This window comes from Suncus etruscus, chromosome 7, assembly GCF_024139225.1.
Source record: "Suncus etruscus isolate mSunEtr1 chromosome 7, mSunEtr1.pri.cur, whole genome shotgun sequence".
Lineage (NCBI taxonomy): Eukaryota > Metazoa > Chordata > Mammalia > Eulipotyphla > Soricidae > Suncus > Suncus etruscus.
In genome coordinates, this window is record NC_064854.1 from 12,349,869 (window position 1) to 12,375,852 (window position 25,984).

Genomic DNA, 25,984 nt, shown 5'->3' on the forward strand with positions numbered 1-25,984 from the left:
CATCAGTTTCAGGCAGTGAACTGTTAAATCAAGCAAACTGCCTCATTTCTTTGCATCAGAGGACTTTGCACTCCAAGAAGCCCTTCACTACTTTATCTCCCAAATAACCTCAGATATCAACTCAGTTATCATTTCTTTTTCTGAAGACTTTGCCTTTTTTTGTTTGTTTGTTTGTTTGGTTGTTTTTGGGCCACACCTGGCGTTGCTCAGGGGTTTCTCCTGGCTGTCTGCTCAGAAATAGCTCCTGGCAGGCACGGGGGACCATATGGGACACCGGGATTTGAACCAACCACCTTAGGTCCTGGATCGGCTGCTTGCAAGGCAAACGCCACTGTGCTATCTCTCCGGACCCCAGACTTTGCCTTTTCTTTTGTGCTGCTTTATGTCTTCTCTTACCATCTATCTCAGATGGTAATTATTATATTTTCTTTTTCTTTTTTTGGGGTGGTGGTGGTGCATATCTGGCTGTGCTCAGGGCTTACTCCTGGATCTATTCAGGGCTCACTCCTAGTCAGATTACCTTGTGTGAATCCAACAGCAAAATTTGGGTCAACTATGCACAAAGTAAATTGCTCTAACTACTGTACTATCTCTCTGGTCCCAGAAATTACTATATTTTCATGGAACTTTATGCTAACTTACCTGTCCCTTTTATGAAATGAAAAGCAGAAATTTCCCTAATTGTGTCTCATCTCTTGCTTCCCTGCATTCATCTTGGGGCATGGACCATAGCAACTAAGCATGTAACATGAGTGAATATTTATTGCTGAATAAATTACTATGCAAAAACTATCATGGAGATGAACCCTTTGGTGCGAATTGGGAGAATAGTTAAGAACCTGCTTAGTCTAGTTTCAAAATTAAGTCATTTAAAAAAAATCTATGTCAACTCTAGGGTTTGGGTTTGGGGCATTTTTGGGGATCTGGGAGAGAAATGATTCATGGTCTCTTATTTCTTTCAAAGGAAGCATAGTGAGTGTGGGCGACCCTAAGAAGAAATATACTCGATTTGAGAAGATTGGACAAGGGTTAGTAGAGGAATTTTCTTTCCTTAGAGAAATAATTAATATTGTGTGTGTGTTTGTGTCTCATAAATCTTGTTCTTTGTCTACCTCACTCCTCACCTATAAGTGTTAAGTAAGGCTGATTTCAGAGTTGACAGAACTGTGCCTATTATGAGAGAAGTGTCATTAGCTGATCATGTTGCTTAAAATGTCCCTGCAGTGAGAATGAAAACCCAATTAATTTTCTTGGCACAAAATATGCTTCCTAAGTTATGGATCTGCTTTTCTAGATGTATCCAGTTTGCCTAATACCTACCAGTACTCATATGAAATGCTAGGTTCAGGTCTGTACATCCAAAGCTTGCATATTGGAGCTTGTTTCTTTTTTTTTGTTGTTCTCTTTTATGGGGGGGTCACCCAAAAAGTGCTTGGGGATTACTCTTAGCTCTCTGCTCAGAAATCACTCCTGGTAGCTTAATAAATCTCAACTGAGTTCCTATTTTCTGCTGGCACTATGAATACTGGTTTTCTTTTTTACTTTATTTATTGATTAATTGATTGATTGGTTGTTGGGCCACACCCAGCTGCGCTCAGAATCACTCTTGGTTCTGCACTTAGAAATCTCCCCTGGCAGGCTGGGAGACAATTTGGGTGATGGGAATCTAACAGGGTCCCTCCTGGGTTGGCTGCATGCAAGGCAAATGCCTTACCGTTGTGCTATCTCTTTGGCCCACTATGAATGCTGTTTCAGTCAGGCAGAATCTCTACTTTCAAAGACCCAAATCTATAGGAAAATATAATGAGAGAATTATCATATACTAGAGTCAGTCTTGAATATGTTTGATCATAATTTTGAGCATTGGAAGCCAGATATCCCTGAGTATACTAGTGTATGATCCTTTCATGTAAGGTTCATGAACAGACAAAACTACCAGATAATGTTTCCCCTTGAAAGGAATCTATCTTGATTGGAAAGGAGTATTAAGGAACCTTCAGATTCATCTTCCTAGTGAGCATATGGGTATATACATAATAAAAATATAGATACATATTCAGTAAATTATACTTCTATATAAAGGAGAAAAAGAATGGCATTTCCAAAGGCCTACCTAAAGTGACAAAAAATAAAATTAAAGTATCTTTCTCAGAAATGATTCAGTGTTTAGTCTAAACTTTACTGCTAAGAACCAGTGAAGCTTTCTGTTTTCACTTCCATATTCATCCATGAACTTCTGAAAAGAAGACAAAATGTCAGTGTTGTATCTTTGTACACCATTCTGCCATTTACATGCCATTTGCTATAACTTGATCCTTAGCACAACTCTGACTAACGTGGGTCTCACTTATCCTGTCTCAGTGACTTCTACTGGGCATGCTTTGACAAACTTGGAGGAGTATGAGGTAGAAATCATTTGATTTCTTCTACTCAGAAGACATCATTTGACTTATCAAGAGTCTTCTGGAATGGCCTTTCTGTTACTCCCTATGCCGAGATAATTCTTACTACTAAGAATATGGCAAAAAGGGATCTAAATGATGTGTCCAAGGCTGGTCTCATCTCCGGACTTTATTCATCTATTTAAGGAAGAGAGTGAATTGTGAATTCAAAACCTTAATGACCAAAATTAGATTTATTTTTCTCCTTAAACATATTATTTCATAAATGGGCAACCTGTCAAATGTATTTTCTTTGTTCACTTAACACGTCCATTAGTGCTAAGCAGACCACTTATGCAGATTGTTTCATGTCATATGACTTTTGTGGGCTGGGCTCGGGATCCCTGGGATCCCTCCCTGTGATTCTTGGTTAGTTGGGTCAGTGGGTCAGTCTGAGGACCTGAAGATATTGGCTACCCTGGCTCTGTGGTCTGAGGGTTATATAGCTGCCTCACATAGTATTCAATGTCTCTTTGTAGGGATGTACCTGAAAGTGCTCTGGGGACCATGTGCTACTGGGTTGAACCCATGTCAGCAACATGCAAGGGTTGCTCCTAAATCCCTCTGCTGTGTAGCTCCAAATTCCATGATGTAAAAACATAAGCACCACATGGTGCTTTGCACAATTCATGTGGTGAGTTGGTGCTATTAAAATTACATTTTGGGGGTCCAGAGCTTGCTGCTTGCCTTGCACATAGCTGATCCAAGTTCAATCCCTGGCATCTCATATGGTCCCCAAGTCCACCAGAAGTCATTCCTGAGAGCAGAATCAAGAGTACCCTGAGCATCATTGAGTGTGGCCCCAGTCCCCCAAATTGCCTTTTTTTTTTAAAATGTAAAATAACCTTAAGTTTTCTTTCTTTGGGAAGGAGTTCATATGTCTAATCACATGCCTGTTCAATTTAGAAATACTTCTAATCAGTGGACCTGAGTAGCTTTTTAGATTTTTTAAAAATTGATTTAGATGCTTTATTTTAATAAATATCTTTATATAAGCACCATGATTATAAGCATGTTTGTAGTTAGGTTTTAGTTATATATATACATATATATACATGTTCTTTATATATATATACATATATATATATACATGTTCTTTATATATATATATATAAAGAACACTCCCCTTCACCAGCGCAATGTTCCCACCAGGTTTTTAGATATTTTTAACATGCTCCCTATATATGTCCCCAAGGTCCAATCCTTCAATATTTGCCCATATTTTTCCTTTAAACATGGTTGTACCTGGGGCCTACCATGTTCCTAACTCAGATTCAATTGTAGCCCAACATAGGCCCTGAGCATCACCTGGTGCATCTCCATGTGACACAGGTGTGACCCTAGTGTTCCCAAGCACTGCATATACCAAGCACTGCATATACCAGTACCTGGGAAAGAGGGCATTCCCTGGCCCTTTCACTGACCTGCCAGCTGGAAGACTGACTGAGAATGCTCGTGTCTCACTGCCACTTCCTGAGTACTTTTTGAAGTCTCTGTCCTCAGACTGATGCATCCAGTAATATGGGGGAAACTGAGGATAGGAATTTAGACATCAATACTTAGCAAAAGAAGCCAGGGGCACTGAGGAAAGAATTACTGGTGCATATAATGCAGTCCTTATTTGATAGCCATGACATCTTTGTCAGCTTCCAGGCACATAACTAGTGTTCCTGTTAAAAATGTGGTTTGGAAGCTGGGAACCATTAATCTAGCTGCTACATGAGCTTATGAATGATTTCCCTCCTGAATTCATCTTGAGTCTTAGGGTTTCCCAAGAATACTATTCTGCAAAGATACATCAGCATTTTTAAATTTTGTAATATTCTCTCTCTCTCTCTCTTTCACACACACACAAATCCTTGACATGTGACATGTGTAATTACAAATATTTCTTCATTTCTTTTATACATCTGTTTTCATGGTTATAGGCATGAAAGGCCATGACTGCTTTCCTAGCATTATCCCCAAGATTCTGTCTTTCCTACATCTTTTCTTCCGCTCATACTGTTTTGTTCAATGTGTGAGTGTATAAATATGTTAGCATAGAGAGGTTACTTTTACTTTGAGGGTGAGGCAGGTATTGTCAGACACATTTTCTGGAAGCCTGTGTTTGAAAAACCATATTTAATGTCATTTTATTTTAAATAAAACTGAAAGCCCATGTGAAAAACTGCAAAACAAAATCTACATATTTGCATGACAATTATTGAAAGTGATTGAAAACAACTCTTAAAATGAGAAATTCAGTTTGAGTTTATTTTAGTACGTTCTTTAAAATAGTTTTAATAGTTCTCAGCAGTTATTGTCTTCAGTATAAATTTAGACAAAATATAATGAAGGCGTAAGTATGCGACTGGGTGAAATTTCAAAAGGTCAGCAAACCGTGTAATTTACTGCCCAGATTAAGACAAAATGTTATTGGTACCACAAAAGCATATATTCCTTTTTGGTGAGTGGTAAGTCACTGCAAGCTCATTCTAAAATATTTTCTGCCCTGCTTATCCCTCTTGGATCTAATATCATTACTATTTGCAGATGCAGAATCTGAGGCCACAAGAGGATAAAACAACTTATAAAGAGAAGAGGAAAAAGTAGGAGTAGAAAAGTAATCTATATTGAAGATTTTTTTTTCTAGGGCCTAGAATCTAGGCACTTAGCTAAGTGCTTATGAGCTTACAGATTTAACTTCTCCTATATTTGTCACATCTTCACTTTGCAAATGAGGAAAGTGATGCATTGGGAGAAACTTAACTTGTTTAAGAACTTAGAACTATTATGTCAAAGCCACAAATTAGAACTTTGATTTTCATGGCCCTCTATTGTCTTTCAAATAGGGAAAGTTAGGTAGGGACAGGACTATTATTTTCACATATTAGCAATTGTACTGTCAGATTGTATGTAGAATTTCATTGATTAAGAGTTGAGTGTTAATTATTAAATTAAACCCTGTCTCTGTGTTTTTCCTTCTCACCTGTTCAGTGCTTCAGGTACCGTGTACACTGCAATGGATGTGGCCACAGGACAGGAAGTGAGTATCTACCACAAACTGTTGTTCTTTTGGTTCAATGTGATTTTTTATTATTGGTGAAGTTTGGATTTTTTTTTCTCTAATAATTTCTTTATTTAATCACCGTGGTTACAGAAATGTTTGAGGTTGGGTTTCAGTCATAGAATGTACACCATCCTTCACCAGTGTAACCTTCCCGTCACCAATGTCCCCATTTCCCTCCTCCCCCACCTCCTTTGGGATAGGCATCCTACTGCTCTCTCTCATTATCATTGACTTTTTTTTTTTAACCCAATAAGGAAACTTTTATTTTCTTACTATACCAGACTATAACTAAATAGAAAATTAGCATGATGAAGTATGTACATTTTGAGGAGAGTGTGACAAGATACAGATTAGAGAAGATGAGAGTAGACAGAGTAGAAGGCAGTATAAAAATCCAGGCAAGAATGATGGTTTGGACTAAGGTGGTAACAGAATATAGGGGAAATAAATGGGTTTGAGAGGTGTTTAGGAAGTAGAATTCACAAAATTTGATGAATAAATATGAAGATGACTGATAAGGATAGTAGCCAAGCAAAGAGATGAGGAGGGCCAAAGGGAAGTGAGGTACAGCCGACCCAGATTCAATCTCTCTCATCCCATATGGTCCCCTGAGCACTGCCAAGCATAATTCCTGAGTGCAGAGCCAGGAGTAATCCCTGAGCATTGATGACTGTGGCCCAAACCCCTCCCCCCAATAAATAAATAGATGGTGTAGATATAAAGAAGTTAATATTATCTGTGACCTTGTGGAACTCCTTAGTAGATAGTTATATAAATTTGGTGGTTGGGAGAGAAATCTGATATAGGAGAAATTTAAACTCATTTTTCTAGCCTCCTAATTTAGAGGTATTTCCAGGGCTCTGCACAGGATTTCCTTAGCCACTGAAGTTCTCATCTAGAATCCATCAGTTCCCAATTCTTTAAACTGGGAGAGTTCTGATTCTACCAAAGCCTGCTCATCTTGTCTATAGCCGAATGAATCCACAAAGGGAATATTGAGTACTTGGGGCTTCTTAGCATTCTAACCTTTGGGATTGTTAGCAGGTAGGCCATGACCAAGAGCTATAGGGCATGTTTTAAGCAGTTCTCAGATGAGAATGAGTCCTTTTTTCTTTCTTTCTTTCTTTCTTTTTTGTTTTTTTTTGTTTTTTTGGGCCACACCCGGTGATGCTCAGGGGTTACTCCTGGCTGTCTGCTCAGAAATAGCTCCTGGCAGGCACGGGGGACCATATGGGACACTGGGATTTGAACCAACCACCTTAGGTCCTGGATTGGCTGCTTGCAAGGCAAACGCCGCTGTGCTATCTCTCCGGGCCAAGTCCTCCTTTCTGATGCTAATAGATCAGGCCCCCCTTGAAAGCTGTTAGTTGGGCTGGCTTGCTTGAGATTTGGTTTGGTGATTGACACTTCTGGAGAATTCCCACTTACAACAATCAACAGATCTTTCTGTACTCTTGAGAATTTAACAGTTATCTTATGTCAGATGGTGTAAGGTTACATAAAAGGCAAGTCAACTTCAAAAAATCATTATTTTTTATTAAGGATTGTAAGAAAGCTCAGTTTAGGCACTTGGGCCCTTTGTTATTTCTAATGTCTGGAACCTTGTAGTCCCTGATGGTAGGCTGGCTAGGGAGAAAGTTTCTGGAAAGCTAGGGCATTCTCTAGCTACTGTATTATGATTTTTTTTTTTTTTTTTGGTTTTTGGGTCACACCAGGCTGTGCTCAGGGGTTATTCCTGGCTCCAGGCTCAGAAATTGCTCCTGGCAGGCACGGGGGACCATATGGGACGCCGGGATTTGAACCGATGACCTCCTGCATGAAAGGCAAACGCTTTACCTCCATGCTATCTCTGTATTATGATTTTTAAAAGTATTTTTCTAATATGAATATTTAGGAGCAAGTTTGATTCCCAAGCTTAGTGCACATCCACATCAGAATTTCCTAAAGGGCTTTTGTTGGTTTTGATTTTGTTTTGGGGAAACACACAGAAGTGTTCAGGGTTTTCTCCTGGCTCTGCACTCAGAAATCATTCCTGGCAGACTCGGGGGGACCATATGGGATGCTGAGGATCTAACTGGGGTTGGGGTTGGCTGTGTGCAAAAGCAACGCCCTACCTGCTGTGCCATCACTCTGGCCCCACCCCAAAGGGCTTTTTAAGACTTTGAGACTGAGTCTGTCTGCATGGGTTCTGAAAATGTTCATTTTCACGAGTTTCTGTATAGATATTGCAGCTTCTAGTGATCAATGTCAATACACCAGGAATTCTTCAAGGGTCCGTTTCCAACATCTTACTCAGACGAGGTGCTGAGATATGCTGAATGACTTTGGTTACATATTAAACGTACTCTAATTTCAGGTGGCCATTAAACAGATGAACCTTCAGCAGCAGCCAAAGAAAGAGCTGATTATTAATGAGATCCTGGTCATGAGGGAAAACAAAAACCCAAATATTGTGAACTACTTGGACAGGTATGGAGTGATAGGTTCTGTCAGAGAGACAGAGCCTTTGGTACTGATGGGTGGTGGAGTTGTCAGAGGAAAAACACAAAAACTCAGAACTATTTCCACTCAAAATATTCTGTATTTCTTTTTTATTTTATTTTATTTTGCTTCTGACCCTAGTTAGGCTGAACTCTCTCACCTTGTAATGTTTAATAGTGATCATAGGGGTATTTGTTCTGTCTCAGGAGAGCCCTGAACCCATCTATCTGACTCAAATATGTAGCCTTTAAATCATTCTTCTTCAAAGATCTTTCTGGATTCTGCCCACTCTCTTGAATGTCTTCCCGTCTGTATTCTCCCAAAACATGTGCAGTTGTTTCATTTGAGATTTGACCATTATGCAGGAGGTAATTTTTCTTTCTCGTTCTATTAGGAACCCAACCCAAAGATTTGTTGATTTATGGTAAATTTTTGGTCAATTAAAATAGGATTTTGGGTTTTTTTTACATGAAGATTTCTTAAAAGGCTATTTCATTATATTCATTAAATCTAATTTTTCTTTTTTTTCTTAAATCTAATTTTTCTTATTTTCATTTCTCTTACCAGTTTATCAATATCCTATTCTCCAGTAATAGTGCTTATTCAACCCTTGTGTTATACTTGACTATACTTTCATATGATATCAGGTTATTTTCTTTTACAGATGAGGAAATAGCAAACAAGGGTTTTTTATTTGAATATTTTTAGCACAAACATCTATGCTCTTTCTATAATACTCTGTTCTTTTCTGAAATTTATTTTGGAAGACAGTAAACTTCATGCATAGGCTTCAGAGACATCACAAGGGAAAGTGATCTTAGAATAAGTCTTTAATTCCTTCCCTATTTATAATGTATTGTCAGGAAATTTTTATTTCAGCCTGATTTTTAATTCTCCTACACATTGGTAAACATCAGCTTCCTCAAGAAGAAATAAGTTGTACTTTGATCTTTGCAACACATAATGTTCATAGCTGTTGAAAATAAAGCCTTTTCCTAGTTGAGAAAGGTCTTCACTTCATGAAGAATAGTGATTAACTTTGAACATATTTGAGTTTTATTTTTTTTACTTTTCATCTCTTTTAAGAACACAGAAAAAACTACTGACGGCTATTATAGTATAAATCATATCCATGTGGAAGGAAGTAGTGTTCTGAAAAAGGGATTAGAATTTGTCTATTTTTTCTTTTTTTGTTGTTGTTTTGTTTTTGGGGGGGCCACACCCATTTGATGCTCAGGGGTTACTCCTGGCTAAGCGCTCAGAAATCACCCCTGGCTTTGGGGGGACCATATGGGACGCTGGGGGAATCGAACCGCGGTCCTTCCTTGGCTAGCGCTTGCAAGGCAGACACCTTACCTCTAGCGCCACCTCTCCGGCCCCTCCTGTCTATTTTTTCAACTAGATCATGCCTTTGCAGATATTTTCAGAGGCATTTACTAGGGAGTCAGAAGCAAATAAGACTCCGACCTAGAAACTCCTGAGGGAGCACAGAACCTTAACCTGAATATTAAGTGAGGATGTTACGGTTGAGGCTGTGAGTTTTGTGAGCTTTTAGAACTCTGTATTTTTTCATCTCTAAATATGTGACACTCTGAGGTCTTGCCTTGAACTGATATTTAGAGGTAAATGGCATCATGCAGAGCCACAGATTTTTGAATCCACCATATTGTATGAGCTGAGCCTTAACAGTATTACCTGTTACACCCAGGTAATGGACTTTGTCAGTGACCAGAAAAAATCTCTTGGGCCCTCAGATTACTTGCCACACTCAGTCCAAGTAGAGAGATGCCTTCTTATTATTATTATTATTACTGATTGATTAATTGATTGATTGGTTGTTGGGCCACACCCAACAGTGCTCAGGAGTTACTCCTGGCTCTGTACTCAGAAATCGCCCCTGGAAGGATGGGGGACTATATGGGTGCCAGGAATCGAACTGGGTCCCTCTTGGGTTGGCTGCATACAAGGCAAATGCCCTACCGCTGTACGATCTCTCCAGCCCCAAAAGATGCCTTCTTGATGTGCTTAGTGAAAGGCCATGACTATTCCTTTTATAAAAAGCCTCTTTATACTGTCCTGAATTCTTTTTTTAGTTCAAGTTCCCATATTTTTCTCTCACAAAAGAGATTGTAGTAGTCCTAAAGATGGGATGAGAAGAAGATGACTTTACACAGCTCATGGCGTTCCAGCAGAGCTGCTTCATTGTAAACTAGCAGAAGAGTGTACAAACATTTGGCCAATCTTTGGTTTATTTCCTAATTTATAACTGAAAAAAAAATAACCAAACCCTGACTAGACAGGATAAGTGATTCTTTTAGTTATCACATATCAGTATAGAGAGATACAGTCTCTGAATTAATTATAGATTATGTGAGGCCTGTCTTCTATCCAGGGAGTCAGCACTGAATAGCAGCTTACCAGAAGGGAAACTCTGAAGCCCTTGCTGGATTCATTCTATTTCTAGAATTACTGACTCAAGTGGAGAGAGATCATGGCAAGCATAATGGCTTTTGTGCATTACACTCTATAGCTTTTACATGGCTTTTTATAACCAATATTTAATACATTTATTTTATTTTACTTTATTCCTTTAATTATTCACTAAATGTTAGCATCTACTTACAGGAGAAAAATAAACGGTTGAACAGAACTGAGGTTTAGTGACTTTTCCTAATGCTGATAATTGAGAATTCCAGTCCCACTTCTGTTAAGTATCTGGGTGCCTTCTGCTGCTCTGATTGCATCTAGAGATGTGGGAATTGTGTCTAATTTTATAAAGCATTCCTTTGTGTTTTGAACTATAATTTTATTCTATCTTCCAGCTTTCTATCTTTTGGAACTTCACATTATGTTTTGCTTTGTTTTCTCCAAGTAATTTTTTTTTTTTTTGGTTTTTGGGCCACACCCGTTTGACGCTCAGGGGTTACTCCTGGCTAAGCGCTCAGAAATTGCCCCTGGCTTGGGGGGACCATATGGGACGCCGGGGGATCGAATCTCAGTCCTTCCTTGGCTAGCGCTTGCAAGGCAGACACCTTACTTCTAGCGCCACCTCGCCGGCCCCTTCTCCAAGTAATTTTTAGGAATTGTGAAGTTAGTGATTATTTTCCCCCTCAATTTCTGCTTTTCTCCAGTGAGAGGAAAGAAATAGTCTTGTAGTTTTCTAGATCTAATTTTCCCCAGGGCCTAGATGATTAATTATATATATATGTATATATATACATATATATATACATACATACATATATATGTATGTGTATGTATAAAGACTGTATAAAGACTTAGCTCTTGGGCCCGGAGAGATAGCACAGCGGCGTTTGCCTTGCAAGCAGCCGATCCAGGACCAAAGGTGGTTGGTTCGAATCCCCGTGTCCCATATGGTCCCCCATGCCTGCCAGGAGCTATTTCTGAGCAGACAGCCAGGAGTAACCCCTGAGCAATGCCAGGTGTGGCCCAAAAAAACAAAAAAAAAAAAAAAAAAAAAAAACCAAAAAACTTAGCTCTTGAAACCCAATGACATGGTCCAGTGTACTCTGTTCCTTGTCATCCATCTGTGTTTGTGTTATTGCAGTTACCTCGTGGGAGATGAGCTCTGGGTTGTCATGGAATACTTGGCTGGAGGCTCTTTAACAGATGTGGTGACAGAAACCTGTATGGACGAAGGCCAGATTGCAGCAGTGTGCCGTGAGGTAAAGCCAATGAGTAGATTCTGTTCATATTTCACAATGGGCCTAAGCCTGGTTACTGTGCACGTGGAAAAGTTAGTCTAACTCTATTGTCATTCTCTTATTAGGTATCTTTTAAAAATTTTTAACTATGATTTTAAGATGACTCTTCAGACTAACAATTATATACCATTGTAGAAAATAAGATATAAATATATGTATATATAGCATATATATAAATATATATATATATAAATATATGTATATCATAGCAGGCTGGGTAAGATAGTCACCAAGCACTGCCAAGCACCACCAGGATTGATCCCTGAGCACAGAGTCAGGAGTAAGACCTGAGCACAGCTGAGTCTGGCCCCCAAAATAAAACAAACCAAAAAATAAATTACTCCTGGCTCTGCACTCAGAAATCTCTCCTGGCAGGCTCAGGGGACCTAATATAGGATGCAGAGTAAGGACCTGGGTTAGCTGCGTGCATGGCAAACACTCTTCCCACTGTCCTATTGCTCTAGCCCTGTTCTGGATATTTTATATAATGGCATTACATAACATGTGCTCCCCTGTGATTGATTTTTTTCTTTTCCTAATGTTTTATCGGTTCATATATAACATATGTTCTAGCAAATAAGGTTCCATGGTTGGGTTAAGGCACACCCAGTGGTGCTCAGGACTTACTCCTGGCTCTATATACTCAGGGATTACTCTTGGAAGAGATTGAAAGAGCATATGTGGCTTAGGGGGAATTTAATTCAGCTATATGCAAAACATGTGCCTTATCTGTGTGCCAGATATTTCTAACTCAGTAGATTCCATTTTGGGAGGGGGTTTGGACCACACTCAGTGACACTCAAGGATTACTCCTGGCTATGCGCTCAGAAATCATTCCTGGCTTGGGGACCATATGGGATGCTGGGGATCAAACGGAGGTTCATTCTAGGTCAGCATCGTGCAAGACAAACACCCTACCGCTGTGCCACTGTTCTGGCCCCAAGATTCTATTTCTATTGACTGTTCATCAGTCAATGAGCATTTGGCATATGTTTTCTTTTTGCCTATTATGAAAAACTGTATAAATGTTGATGACTTGTATATTTTCATTTCCCTTGAGTATCTTCCTAGGAAGGAAAGTTAAGGTCATGTGCTAACTATGCTTAATATTTGGAGGAGTTGTTAAATTGTTTTTCAAAGCATCGTGACATTTACTTTTGTTTTGTTTTGTTTTTTTGGGCCATATCTGGCAGTGCTCAGGGGCTACTCCTGGATATCTGCTCAGAGATAGCTCCTGGCAGGCACGGGGGACCATATGGGACACCGGGATTCAAACCAACCACGTTAGGTCCTGAGTCAGCTGCTTGCAAGGCAAACGCCGCTGTGCTATCTCTCCGGCCTGACATTTACTATTCTTACTTGAAGTGCATGAGGGTCCCAATTTCTTGAAATAATTTTTTTGTTTGTTTTTGGACCATACCTGGGGGTGCCCAGGAATACTCCTGGCTCTGCACTCAGAAATTACTCCTGGCAGGTTTGGGCATCCATATGGGATGCTGGGGATTGAAGCCTGGTTGGCTGCATGCAAGGCAAATGCCCTACCCATTGTGTTACATTCTGGTCTTAGAAATAATTTTGCTTTGTTTTGTTTTTGAGTCACACCTGGCAGTGCTCAGGGTTACTCCTGGCTCTACGCTCAGTAATCGCTCCTAGCAGGCTTGGGGGACCATATGGGATGCCGGTATTCAAACCACTGTCCTTCTGCATGCAAGGCAAATGCCCTACCTCCATGTTATCTCTTTGGCCCCAGAAATAATTATTTATTTTAATCATAATTTTAGAAACCCAGAGTCTTGGCCTTCCAGATTTATCTATTTTTATTTATTTATTTTGGTTTGGGGCCACACCCTGTGATGCTCAGAGATTACTTCTGGCTGTACACTTAGTAAATATTCCTATCAGTGCTCTGGGGACCACATGGGATGCTGAAAACCAAAGCCAGGCTGGGGGCCCATATGAGATGCCAGGAATTGAACTGGGCCCCTCCAGTGTCAGCCGCACGCAAGGAAAACACTCCACCTCCACCACTGTGCTATCTCTCTGGCCCCTCTTTTATTGTTTTTAGTTTATTGTTTTTTGGTCCTAGGGACTGGAGTGATAGTTTATTGGGTAGGACACTTGCTTTGCATGTGCTAGATCAGGATTTGATCATCTGAACCACAAATAGTCCCCAGAGCCCACTCTGGGTCATATTTGAGCACAGAGCTATGAGTAAGCCCTGAACACCGAACATACCCCCAGCCTGTCCCAAAGAAAAAAATTTATCCTTGGGTTCTGGACTTAAACAAATGGTTTAAGCAAATAGGAGACAACGTTGTCTGATTCCCACCTTTACAAATGGGAAAACAGTAGCTCACCCAGAAAGAATAAGTCCTTTATCTAGAATATTGTTGATAAGGCGATGGTAATCACCCCTTCACAAATGACTTGTAAATATTTGTGTCAATTCCAGATCTCTCTATACAGAACTTTAGATATGTGTGTTTAGCTGTCTAATGAGCTATTGCATATAGGTATAGTAAAAGGCATGAAAAATACCCAGAATGATACAAATGAACTCTCCCTGCAAATTATTTTTTTTCCTAACTTCAGATATCTCTTTGTATGTCTAGTTTCTCAGATGTGACCTTTATTTGTCACTGCTCTTCAGTTTTATTCTTACAAAATCCTTTTACCTAGTTTTTCTTTGATTTTTTTTTTTTGGACAGGAATCTAATGTTTTATTGAAAAAAGAAAGAAATTTAAATAAGGGTCCCTTAGAGACGAAGTATCTACATGTATGTGTGAGTTTCATTCACAGAGTGAATGTACTGAGTGCAGTTCCCTAAATACTATTTGTGGGATCCATGCCATCTATGTTTTCTTGTTTTTGTTTGTTTGTTTTTGTTTTGGGGTCATACCCCGCAGCACTCAGAGGTTACCTGCCTTTACACTCAGAAATCACTCCTGACAGGCTCAGAGATCATAAGGGATGCTAGGGATCAAACCCGGTCGGCTGTGTGCAAGGCAAACTCCCTACTGGCTGTGCTATTGCTCTGGTCCCAAAAGTATATGTATCCAAGTGTCTATAAACATTACAACTAAAAGGTATGCAAATCCTCAAGGCAAGTGTTTGGTCTTCAGACAACGCATTTGAAAGTAACTGCAAAAAGATAAGACCACTGGTGAACAAACATTACAAACTATGCTTGGCCCCAAGTCATTACAACAGCAACAGGAAGGGAAGCTAAGGGGAGTTTCAGAAAATGTTGAGCTCTGGGATGGGATTGAGTAGAGCAGCATTTGCCTTGCATGTTTAAAGTTATGAATTCAGTCCCTGACACCACAGAAAACCAAACCAAACCATCACAAGAAAAAAAAAAAAAACCTTGGAGATATATTGAAGAATATATAATGGAGAAATATATTTATATATTGGAGAAATTCCTGTCCTTAAACTACTATAGGATATATTAATATGATACAAGGCAGAGTGTTAAAAGAATACTAAGAGATAGGAGGAGGTTCTGCCAGTGATTTAGAACAAGTCCTTTTAAATCTGTAAATCTGTTTACTAAATGTTCTTTTTTTCCCCTCCCCTCCCTCTGCTCATACCACTACAACAGTGCCTGCAGGCTTTGGAGTTTCTCCATTCAAACCAGGTTATTCACAGAGACATCAAGAGTGACAATATCCTATTGGGAATGGATGGTTCTGTCAAGCTGAGTGAGTAAGAATTATTCTTCCCTCCCACCCCCAGGAAACTTTTACTGTTACTGAGCTAACAGCCAGCTTCTGGGTTCTTGTGGATGTTAAGATAATTGCCAGCCACCAAATGTCTTCTGTCTTAAAGCCAATGTCAGGACAGCAATCTCAGAATCTCACTCCCTCAACCTAATGACTTGTTTCTATTAATCTTTTGTCCCTTCCCTTGAACTGTTTCTGTTGTGTATGGTGTTAGAAAGAGGTTTGACTTCATTTTTTTGCATGTAGTTGATAAGTTTTTCCAGCACCACTTGTCAAAGAATTTTTCCTTGCTGTACTTTATATTATGTGCTCCTTTATCTAAATAAACTCATCATATGCATAGGGATCTGGAAGACACTACTCTTGCTTGACTTAGGATAGATCAACCAGACACAACATTACTTAGGTAACAAAAACTAAACAAGAACTCTTGGGGAAAACTGGAATAAATTGACAAGTACAGAACTTTCCATCCCCTAAATTCTTTTTCTCCACAGTACAAGAAATGTACTCTAGGAATGGTCACATGCTGGGGCTCAATTTGAATGACACAAAGTTAAGGATCCATATCTGTTACATTTTCAGACAATATGCCATTAAGGTTGAAATTAGCCATAAGAAAAAAAACATCAAAAATATGAAAAATGAACAGCGTTCAGTTAAAAAACTATTAGGGGACAGAGGATTCAAAAAAGAAAGAAAGAAAGAACGAAAAGTAAAGAAAAGAAAAGAAAGAAAAGTTTCCTAAAAATAAAAGGCATGAAGATTAACAACTTCCATGAAGCCACCATTACCTTACACCAGAGCAGACAAAGAAGCTGGAGCAATAGCACAGCAGGTGCTATTTACCTTGCACATGGCCCACATGGATTTGATTCCCAGCAGCATCCCATATGGTTTCTTTTTTTTTTTTTTTTTTTTTGGTTTTTGGGCCCACACCCGGCGGTGCTCAGGGGTTACTCCTGGCTGTCTGCTCAGAAATAACTCCTGGCAGGCATGGGGGACCCTATGGGACACCGGGATTCGAACCAACCACCTTGAGTCCTGGATCTGCTGCTTGCCAGGCAAACGCCGCTGTACTATCTCTCCGGGCCCCCATATGGTTTCTTGAGCCTGCCAGGAGTAATTTCTGAGTGCAGAACCTGAAGTAGCCCCTGAGTGCTGCTGGTTGTGCCCCAAAAACCAAAGAAATAAGCAAGCAAACAAATAGAAACAAAAATAGAATTTATAGGTAGAGATTCCTAAAGAACATAAATGCAAAGATGTTCAACAAAATTTGCTTAGCTAAACAAATCCAACAATACATCAAAAGGATCATAGACAAGCAAGATATTTATTTCAGGTGTGTAAGAGTGAATCAATATTTGAAAACCATTGTCTTATACTATGTCAACAAAGGAATAATAACATTTGATTATATCAAGTTGATACAGAAAAAGCTTTTGCTAATATTTTTTTGTTCATCCATGATAAAAACTCATAGCAAACTGGGCATAGAAGGAACATGGTAATAATGACAATTTATAACAAGTTCACAGCCAACAAAATAGATTGCAAAAAGTAAGAATTTTGAGATCACACCGGTGATGCTCAGGCGTTACTCCTGGCTATGCACTCAGAAATTACTCCTGGCTTTGGGGACCATATGTGATGTCAGGAGATCGAACCACAGTTTGTCCTAGATTAGCATAGGCAAGGCAGATGCCTTACTGCTTGTGCCACTGCTCCGGCCCCTGAAAGTGGCTTTTTTTTGTTTGTTTTTGTTTTGTTTTTTTGGGTCACACCCAGCAGTGCTCAGGGGCTACTCCTAACTCTATGCTCAGGAATCGCCCCCGGCAGGCTCAAGGGACCATATGGGATGTCAGGATTCAAACCACCATCCTTCTGCATGCAAGGCAAACATCCTACTACTGTGCTATCTCTCCAGCCCCAAAAATGGCTCTTTTGAGTAAAAGAGGACCCTACTGTCAGTCTGTCTGCTTCAGTTTCTAGGGACTATGTCCAGAAATATTTTGATTTCCTCTCTGACCTACTGCTTATTTAGTAATGAGCTAGTTTCCAGGTGTTTGCTTGGTTTCTCCATTTATTTTTATGATTAAATTCTATTTTTAGTATATCCTTATCTGTTGCATTAATCCATTGACATTGAGAGACATGATTGGCATGGAGTTTTTTGTCTGTTTATGTCACCTAGTGTGGAACTGATCTTGTCTTAAAGTAACTCCTTCAGTTTTTGTGAAGGTGGTTTCAAGTCTATGAGGTTCCTCAGCTATTGTTATTCTGTGAAGACGTTTATTTCTTCAAATCTGAATGAGAGTCTGGCTGAGTAATGCATTCTTGATGAGACATTCATTTCATTGAGTTATTTTTCCCTCACTACATTCTATCACTATCCTCAGGCCAGGGACAATTTTATTTTGTAAATCTATCATAATAATAATAATCCATCATATCTTTGAGTCATTAAACATTTCCTCCTTACAGTCATTACCTGAAAGGTTATATATTTGGTTAGTACTGAGTCATCAGGACTGCTCTTTTCACTCATTAATCATGGTAAGGTTCTGTGTTGGTTCTGCCTGTTGCAATCTTGAAGTGAGACTCTACAGTTCACTGCTTGCACCCCTCCACCGTTGCAGAGTTCTCTATGTGGATCAGTTGTCTTAGTTTCCTGTTAAATCTATCCAACATGTTTTTTTTAGCACTAGTTTAGATTTCTGGCCCTAGTTTCAGGAGATGTGTCCTGTGCAAAATTTGCAGAAGAGATGTAACTTAGGACTACATTAGTGGTTTTCCTCTGCCTGTTCTGGATTTTACAGACCTGTTCAAGTAGTCTGAGTGACTCTGTCTACCTGGGTCTCCATTGAGGCTGTTTGTATCTACTGCTGTGGGTATGAAGTCTCTCTATTATAGGATTTCAGGTAGCTTACTACCTCTCTCAATATATAGGATGCATCATATAAAACCATCTTCATGTGATAATGTGATCCCAAAAAAAGATCTCTCTACTTACTTCCTTACTTTTCTCAAGACCTCATAATTTCAATGACATGCACAATGCTATATAATATTAATGATTGCCAGTATAACATTTTGTTGAAATGTTGCAAAACCAGTAGTGAAGACAAACATGCTGTATCACATGTGGATGGACAGTGTATGGAGAGTATTAACAATCTGCAACAGGTTCCAAGATTAGGAACTGATGAAAAGGAAGTCATGCCTCGTTGATGGAGATTAGAGTCTGTGTTTGATATTTATGTCCAAGGAATAAAACAAGGATCTAATTGCCAGATTCTGGGGGTATGAATTTGGGTTTCTAGAAGATCAGGGCAAGTAATTAATAGTCAAATAGATAGTTAACTTGAATTTAATGTTTATGGTTTTTATTTGAGGTGAGTTGGAACCAGAAAATAGCTGGGTTTTTTTTTCTCTTTTTTTCAATGTACCTCCTAATTTTTTCTAGTGTTGAGTAGTTTACAGTCTAGGAGTGGGAAACTAAGGCATTAGGGATTTCAATGTGACTGGGAGCTATAAGCAAAGTTTGACATTGAGGGGTAGTGCAATGCTTAATTATTTAAATATATAATGTAAACCTTCTCCTTTTCTCTTTTAGCTGACTTTGGATTTTGTGCCCAAATCACTCCGGAGCAAAGCAAACGGAGCACCATGGTGGGAACTCCATACTGGATGGCACCTGAGGTTGTGACAAGAAAGGCCTATGGGTCCAAGGTTGACATCTGGTCCCTGGGCATTATGGCAATTGAAATGATTGAAGGAGAGCCCCCATACCTCAATGAAAATCCTCTGAGAGTGAGTGCCTTATATTAAAATATTTGGGCTTTTCTTTTTTTTTTTTTTTTTTTTTTTTTTTGGTTTTGGGGCCACACCCTGTGACGCTCAGGGGTTACTCCTGGCTATGCGCTCAGAAGTTGCTCCTGGCTTCTTGGGGGACCATATGGGACGCCGGGGGATCGAACCGCGGTCCGTCCTAGGCTAGCGCAGGCAAGGCAGGCACCTTACCTCCAGCGCCACCGCCCGGCCCCTGGGCTTTTCTTTAGTCTGAGGAAAATAGGACTCAGGGTCTTTTCTTTGAATTTCAAGCAGGGTCTAGGTATGTTCAAAGTAAAACTGCTCAAATGAAAGGAGAATTAGCTTATTCTGTAATACTCATTGTGGGGTTTGGGGGCCATGTGTGGTGCTGAGGATGAAATCCAAGTCAGCTGCATGCGAGGCAAGCGTGTTACCTGCTATACTATTGCTCCCACCTAGAACACATTTCTCCAGCTCTTGAATGACTTGAGGTGAAGGCAACAAATAATTTCCTCTGGCAGATGGGCCAATAGATGTTTAGCTCTACAGGTGAAATGAATAATATTTAGATTTGTAATCAGTAATAATCATAAACCCTTGGGTCTGACACATTACTCTAGAAGACAGACCAAAACACCAAGGGAAATGCAATCATGGGCCAAGGTGATTCTCCATTTGTTTTGTAGGCATTGTACCTCATTGCCACCAATGGGACTCCAGAACTTCAGAACCCAGAAAAGCTGTCAGCTATCTTCCGGGACTTTCTGAATCGTTGCCTTGAGATGGATGTGGAAAAGAGGGGTTCAGCTAAAGAGTTGCTGCAGGTAACTATGTCTCTGCCACAGAGGTTTCCAAACTAGTTTGGCTCACTGCCACCACCTTTTTAGAATAAAAGATTACTCAGAGTCCCTCTGGAATATACATTCTTTAGATAAGACAGACAGAAAGTGGCCTCCATTTGCTCCCAAGACTACTAACACACACACACACACACACACACACACACACACACACACACACACACAAACTTCCAGGGAGGTATTACCTCTGTGGGAAACATTGTTCTAAAGTAACATACCTATTTCTTTCCTGATCACTAAAATAAGTTCTTGTTTTAAATCACTTTTAGGTTACTTATAATGTAAAAGCTCTAAATATTACTATTGTTCAGAAAATTACAGCAAGAAAAATCTGCACATGTTTTGTACAGATGAAGTTGTTGTAGCAAGTATTAATACATATTTTCACTGTGGTAGATGCAAAAACTATAGATATATGCAAAAACCAGCTATATAGCTGTATGAAGAAAAGAGTTGTATCATGAGGGTTAAATGCAGTTGAAGGCAGGACAGATAAGACAGGATTTTGCACATAATCCTTAATAATGTTTGTTATGAACAACATTTACCTCTGTCTTGTACATCTGTGGGTTTACTCTTTTACCTAGGACCTGAAACAGATAAATCTTACAAACATCTTTATTTAATTAAGTGAAACAACTTATACTATTTGTCTTCACCAGACTGTTACCCGATGGGACATACTTAGTATTCCTATGTTTGGGTTACTAATTACAGATCACAGGTGTATTTCATTTGATATCTTAGTTCTATCAAATCTAAGTCATTACTTTCATGATTATTTAGGTCTAAAAGCAACTTATATACAAACAATATAGGATATAGGATTCCTTTGCCTTTCATATTCAAAATGTGTAGATACCGTACTTAGTTTGTAATTAGTGAATATATTATGTTAAGTAGGTACCACTTCTAATAGTACAAAGTTTAGTGTCTTCTAGAGTTTTCTTCCTGCTTTAATAATAACACTTTTATTATATTGACTTCTTTTTTGTTTTGTTTTTTTTTTGGTTTTTGGTTTTTGGGCCACACCCGGCAGTGCTCAGGGGTTACTCCTGGCTGTCTGCTCAGAAATAGCTCCTGGCAGGCACAGGGGACCATATGGGACACCGGGATTTGAACCAACCACCTTTGGTTCTGGATCAGCTGCTTGCAAGGCAAACGCTGTTGTGCTATCTCTCTGGGCCCTTATATTGACTTCTTTCCACATTCAAAAAGCCTTACTTCTCACACATTACAAAGAATAAGAACAACCAATGCTGGCATGAATGTGGGGAGAAAAGAACTTTCATTTACTGTTAGTGGGAGTGTCGACTGGTCCAGTTTTTTTGAAAAACAATATGGATATTCCTCAAAAATTAGAAATTGGGCTTTCATATGATCCAGCAATACCACTCCTAGGAATATACCCTAGGAATCTAAAAACATAGTACAGAAAAACACTCTGCATTTTTATGTTCATTGCAGTATTATTCACAATAGCCAGAATCTGAAAACAACCCAGTGCCTGAAAACAGATGAATGAATAAAATGTGGTACATCTACCCAATAGAATACTACACAGCTATAGGAAAAATTAAAGTAGTGAAATTTGCTTATACATGGATGGATGAGTGAAATGAGTTAGAGGGGGAGGGATAACAGAAAAATTTATGTACTTTTAAAAAGACAACAGAGATGAGGTCCAGGAGGACCAGTTTATGGTAGGAAGCTTGCCATAAATAGTGGAGGAGTGCAGTTAGGGCAGAGTGACCATTATGACACCAATAATTGGAAATGATCACTCTGGAGAAGAACTAGGTGCTGAAAAGAGAGACAGTGATATGCGTGATATCCCCTTCACTAACAATATTGCAAAACATGGTATTAACAGAAAATATAAAAGAAGATGGGGATGGGCCCAGAGAGATAGCACAGCGGCGTTTGCCTTGCAAGCAGCCTATCCAAGACCAAAGGTGGTTGGTTCGAATCCTGGTGTCCCATATGGTCCCCCGTGCCTGCCAGGAGCTATTTCTGAGCAGACAGCCAGGAGCAACCCCTGAGCACCGCCGGGTGTGGCCCAAAAACCAAAAAAAAAAGAAGATGGGGAGGGAGAGAGACAGAGAAAAATGTCTGACTCAGAGGCAGGCAGAGTAGAGGAAGTAGGTAGGGTAGGAGGGAAACTGGGGACATTGGTAGTAGGAAAAGTGCACCAGTGAAAGGTGTACATTGTATGGCTGAAACTCAATTATGAACAACATTGTAACTGTGAAAAATAACCCCCAAAACCCAACTGTATTAAGAACAAACTTATAACCATGATGTTTAAAAATATCTAAAAGTATTATATGACTAATAAAGGGGATGGGAAGCGAGCTGACTTAATCATTTTCATTCATTAGTTTTGTGATTAAATATAAAATTTGGTTTTCACTTTGTTATTATTAGAAATAATAGTAAAGAAAATATGCTCTTGTAACCCCACCCCTCATTCCTGTGTAACCTTACCTACAAGAAAGACCTCCCGGGGCCGGCGAGGTGGCGCTAGAGGTAAGGTGTCTGCCTTGCAAGTGCTAGCCAAGGAAGGACCGCGGTTTGATCCCCTGGTGTCCCATATGGTCCCCCCAAGCCAGGAGTAATTTCTGAGCTCTTAGCCAGGGGTAACCCCTGAGCATCAAACGGGTGTGGCCCAAAAAACCAAAAGAAGGAAGGAAGGAAGGAAGGAAGGAAGGAAGGAAGGAAGGAAGGAAGGAAGGAAGGAAGGAAGGAAGGAAGGAAGGAAGACCTCCCATTTCTGGGAGGGGTCTGCGGAAGGTTACAAAAGGTTTGGCCTCAGAGGCATAAAGGGGGGACTTGCATGGATGGAGAAGGTAGCAGGAGGAGAGATGGCTGAAAGACAAGTTAGGATGCAGAGCTGAATAAGGATCCAGCGTAAATGGTTATGATAGGTCACACATGTTGGCCAGGGCAAATAAAGATGATCTCTCTGGAAGCCTGACTGCATGTGATTTTTCTACCTGTCACTCTCCTGCACCCAAATACCTGCCGGCTGGAGGGGATTGAAGCCACGAGCCTGAGATGGCAGAGAAAGGCCCCTCCATTCATCCCATCATCCAGCTCCATTCAAAGGGCCTTTTTAATTAATTAATTCTACATGCTCTTTCCTTAATTTTTTTGTTTGTTTTTGGGTCACACCTGGCCACGCTCAGGGGTTCCTCCTGATTCTCCGCTGGAAATCGCTCCTGGCAGGCTTGTGGGGACCTTCTGCAGGCAAGGCAAATGCTCTACCTCCGTGCTATCTCTCCGGCCCCATCTTTCCTTAATTTTTTAATCAAATAGGAGGAACAACCCACTTTATGGTGATTGAAGGCATTTCCACTACTAAATATAAGGAAAGTCAATCAGTTAAGAGGCTGCTGGCCCAGACAAATAGTGCAGGGATTATTGTGTTTGTTTTTGCACACGATTGACCCAGGTTTGACCCCACACACACACTCATATTGTTCCCCAAGCATTGCTAGGAGTAATCTCTGAGCACAGAGCAAGGAGTAAGCCCTGTACACCACCAGATGTGGCCCACACCCCAAGACAAAAATAGATCTGAATATAAAAAATAAAATTTTGTTTTTGTTTTTGAGTCACACCTGGCAGCGCTCAGGTGTTACTTCTGGCTCTGCACTCAGAAATCACTCCTGGCAGGCATGGGGGACCATATGGGATGCTGGGATTTATCGCCTGCATGCAAGGCAAATGCCCTATTGCTGTGCTATCTTTCTGGCCCCAATAAAATTTTTTCTTCTGTGATTTTCATATGGTGTTTTCTTTCGAGTATTATTTCCTAATAATTAATAGTGTGGTCCAACATACAATTTATTGCAAATGATTTGAGAAAATACCAACTCACTGTAGTCTTTATTAGATTAACGAACATTACTTTAAATATAGAAGAATTTTTACATCAATGATTCTAAAATGCAGTACTGTAAAAAACTGTTAAGTTATAATCAGCCAAGACCTTCTCATAGCCATTTTTCTAAATATTCACTATAATTCTTTTTTTTTTTTTTTTTTTTTTTTTGGTTTTTCGGGCCCACCCATTTGATGCTCAGGAGTTACTCCTGGCTAAGCACTCAGAAATTGTCCCTGGCTTGGGGGGACCATATGGGACACCAGGGGATCAAACCGTGGTCCTTCCTTGGCTGGCACTTGCAAGGCAGACACCTTACCTCTAGCGCCACCTCGCTGACATTTTATATATAATGTAATTCATAATACAAAATGGGACATTATGGTAAAACTCTCTTTAGTTTTTCACCCAACATTATGTCATTTTAATGCTATTGTAAGTATATTCATTACTTATTTTTTATTGCTGTATAATTCTACAATTTATATTGTAGGCATTTAACATTCATTTATTCTCTTGGATTTTAGGTTTGGTTCTTTCCATTGACTCTTTTAAAGGAAAGTGTTCTGAGCATTTTTTTGACTGTATGTCTGATGGATTAAGAAACTCAGTAGAGGGGCCGGGCGGTGGCGCTGGAGGTAAGGTGCCTGCCTTACCTGCGCTAGCCTAGGAGACGGACCGCGGTTCGATCCCCCGGCGTCCCATATGGTCCCCCAAGCCAGGAGCGACTTCTGAGCGCATAGCCAGGAGTAACCCCTGAGCGTTACCGGGTGTGGCCCAAAAACCAAAAAAAAAAAAAAAAAAAAAAAAGAAACTCAGTAGAGGGCCCGGAGAGATAGCACAGCAGTGTTTGCCTTGCAAGCAGCCGATCCAGGACCAAAGGTGGTTGGTTCGAATCCCGGTGTCCCATATGGTCCCCCGTGCCTGCCAGGAGCTATTTCTGAGCAGACAGCCAGGAGTATAACCCCTGAGCAACACCGGGTGTGGCCCAAAAACAAAACAAAAAAAAAACAAAAAAAAAGAAAAGAAACTCAGTAGACATGGAAGTGGAAATGCTGAGATATGCAGTGAGCATGTGCTTAGCAATAGGCAAATACTGTTGAAAAGTTTTCCAGATAATCTATGATCTTTCAAAGGTGCCTTTTAATCTGAGGCCATCTGACACTCTAGGGAACACCTTGGGTAAATAGTCTCATCTTTTGCTCTTTTTATCTTTTTTAGCACCAGTTCCTGAAGATTGCCAAGCCCCTCTCGAGCCTCACCCCACTGATTGCTGCAGCCAAGGAGGCAACCAAGAACAACCACTAACACATGCCCAGCCCAGCCTCTCCGTGCCAAGCCTTCTGTGAAATAAATGCTCGTTTCAGAAATCCCACACCCTGATGCTCTTACTTCCTTGTCTTACTCCTCTTATTTCCTGGTAGTGCTTTCCAGACTTTGATCCTTGAAAACCATGTGTCCAGCACAGAGGAGATCTGCATCTGGGAGAGGACGAATCCGATGACAGCCATGTCCAAATAAGGAATTTCCTCTCAATTTGTGTTTGTCAGGGTGGATCAGGGACTTACGTAAGAACGAACCTTTGGACTCTTGTTTCAATATATAATCAGTTGGGACTTCTTTAGTATTTTTTATTTCTGTTCTTGAACTGCCCGGATACCTCATCGTACTTGAAAATGGCAAGTTTTCTGGGTGTGACCCTACCACCTCATCAAAAAAAGAAAAGGAAAGAAAAGAAAATCGGAACATCTCAAATAATAACATAGGGTTTAACACTTTGCAAGGGACTTGAAGTGTTTCATCTTCTGAACCTGATGTTGGCTCTACTGTTCCTGGTATGGAAGAAAAATAGCACCTTTTCTTTCTTTCTATGTGCTTCTAGTAGCTGCTTTGGGAGGAGCCTGATCTCATAGTGCTTCCGTGCTATTTCTTGTGAAGTGCTCTTGGCTGTGTGCAGCTTTTGATTCGCTCTACTCCTGATGCTGCTGGGCTCCCTCCTC

At 40.0% G+C, this 25,984-nt stretch overlaps 1 protein-coding gene across 1 annotated transcript in view; it reads left to right on the forward strand.

Moving 5' to 3' along the window:
• PAK1 (p21 (RAC1) activated kinase 1) overlaps positions 1-25,458 on the forward strand; it is a 62,779-nt gene extending 37,321 nt beyond the window's left edge. Inside the window, exons 7-14 of the mRNA XM_049776242.1 lie at positions 965-1,028; positions 5,421-5,469; positions 7,850-7,962; positions 11,543-11,660; positions 15,305-15,404; positions 19,042-19,238; positions 19,925-20,062; positions 25,206-25,458. Coding sequence (XP_049632199.1) covers positions 965-1,028; positions 5,421-5,469; positions 7,850-7,962; positions 11,543-11,660; positions 15,305-15,404; positions 19,042-19,238; positions 19,925-20,062; positions 25,206-25,292 — 866 coding nt within the window. The 3' untranslated portion in view covers positions 25,293-25,458. The remainder of the gene's footprint in view (positions 1-964; positions 1,029-5,420; positions 5,470-7,849; positions 7,963-11,542; positions 11,661-15,304; positions 15,405-19,041; positions 19,239-19,924; positions 20,063-25,205) is intronic.
• Positions 25,459-25,984: the final 526 nt, after the last annotated feature.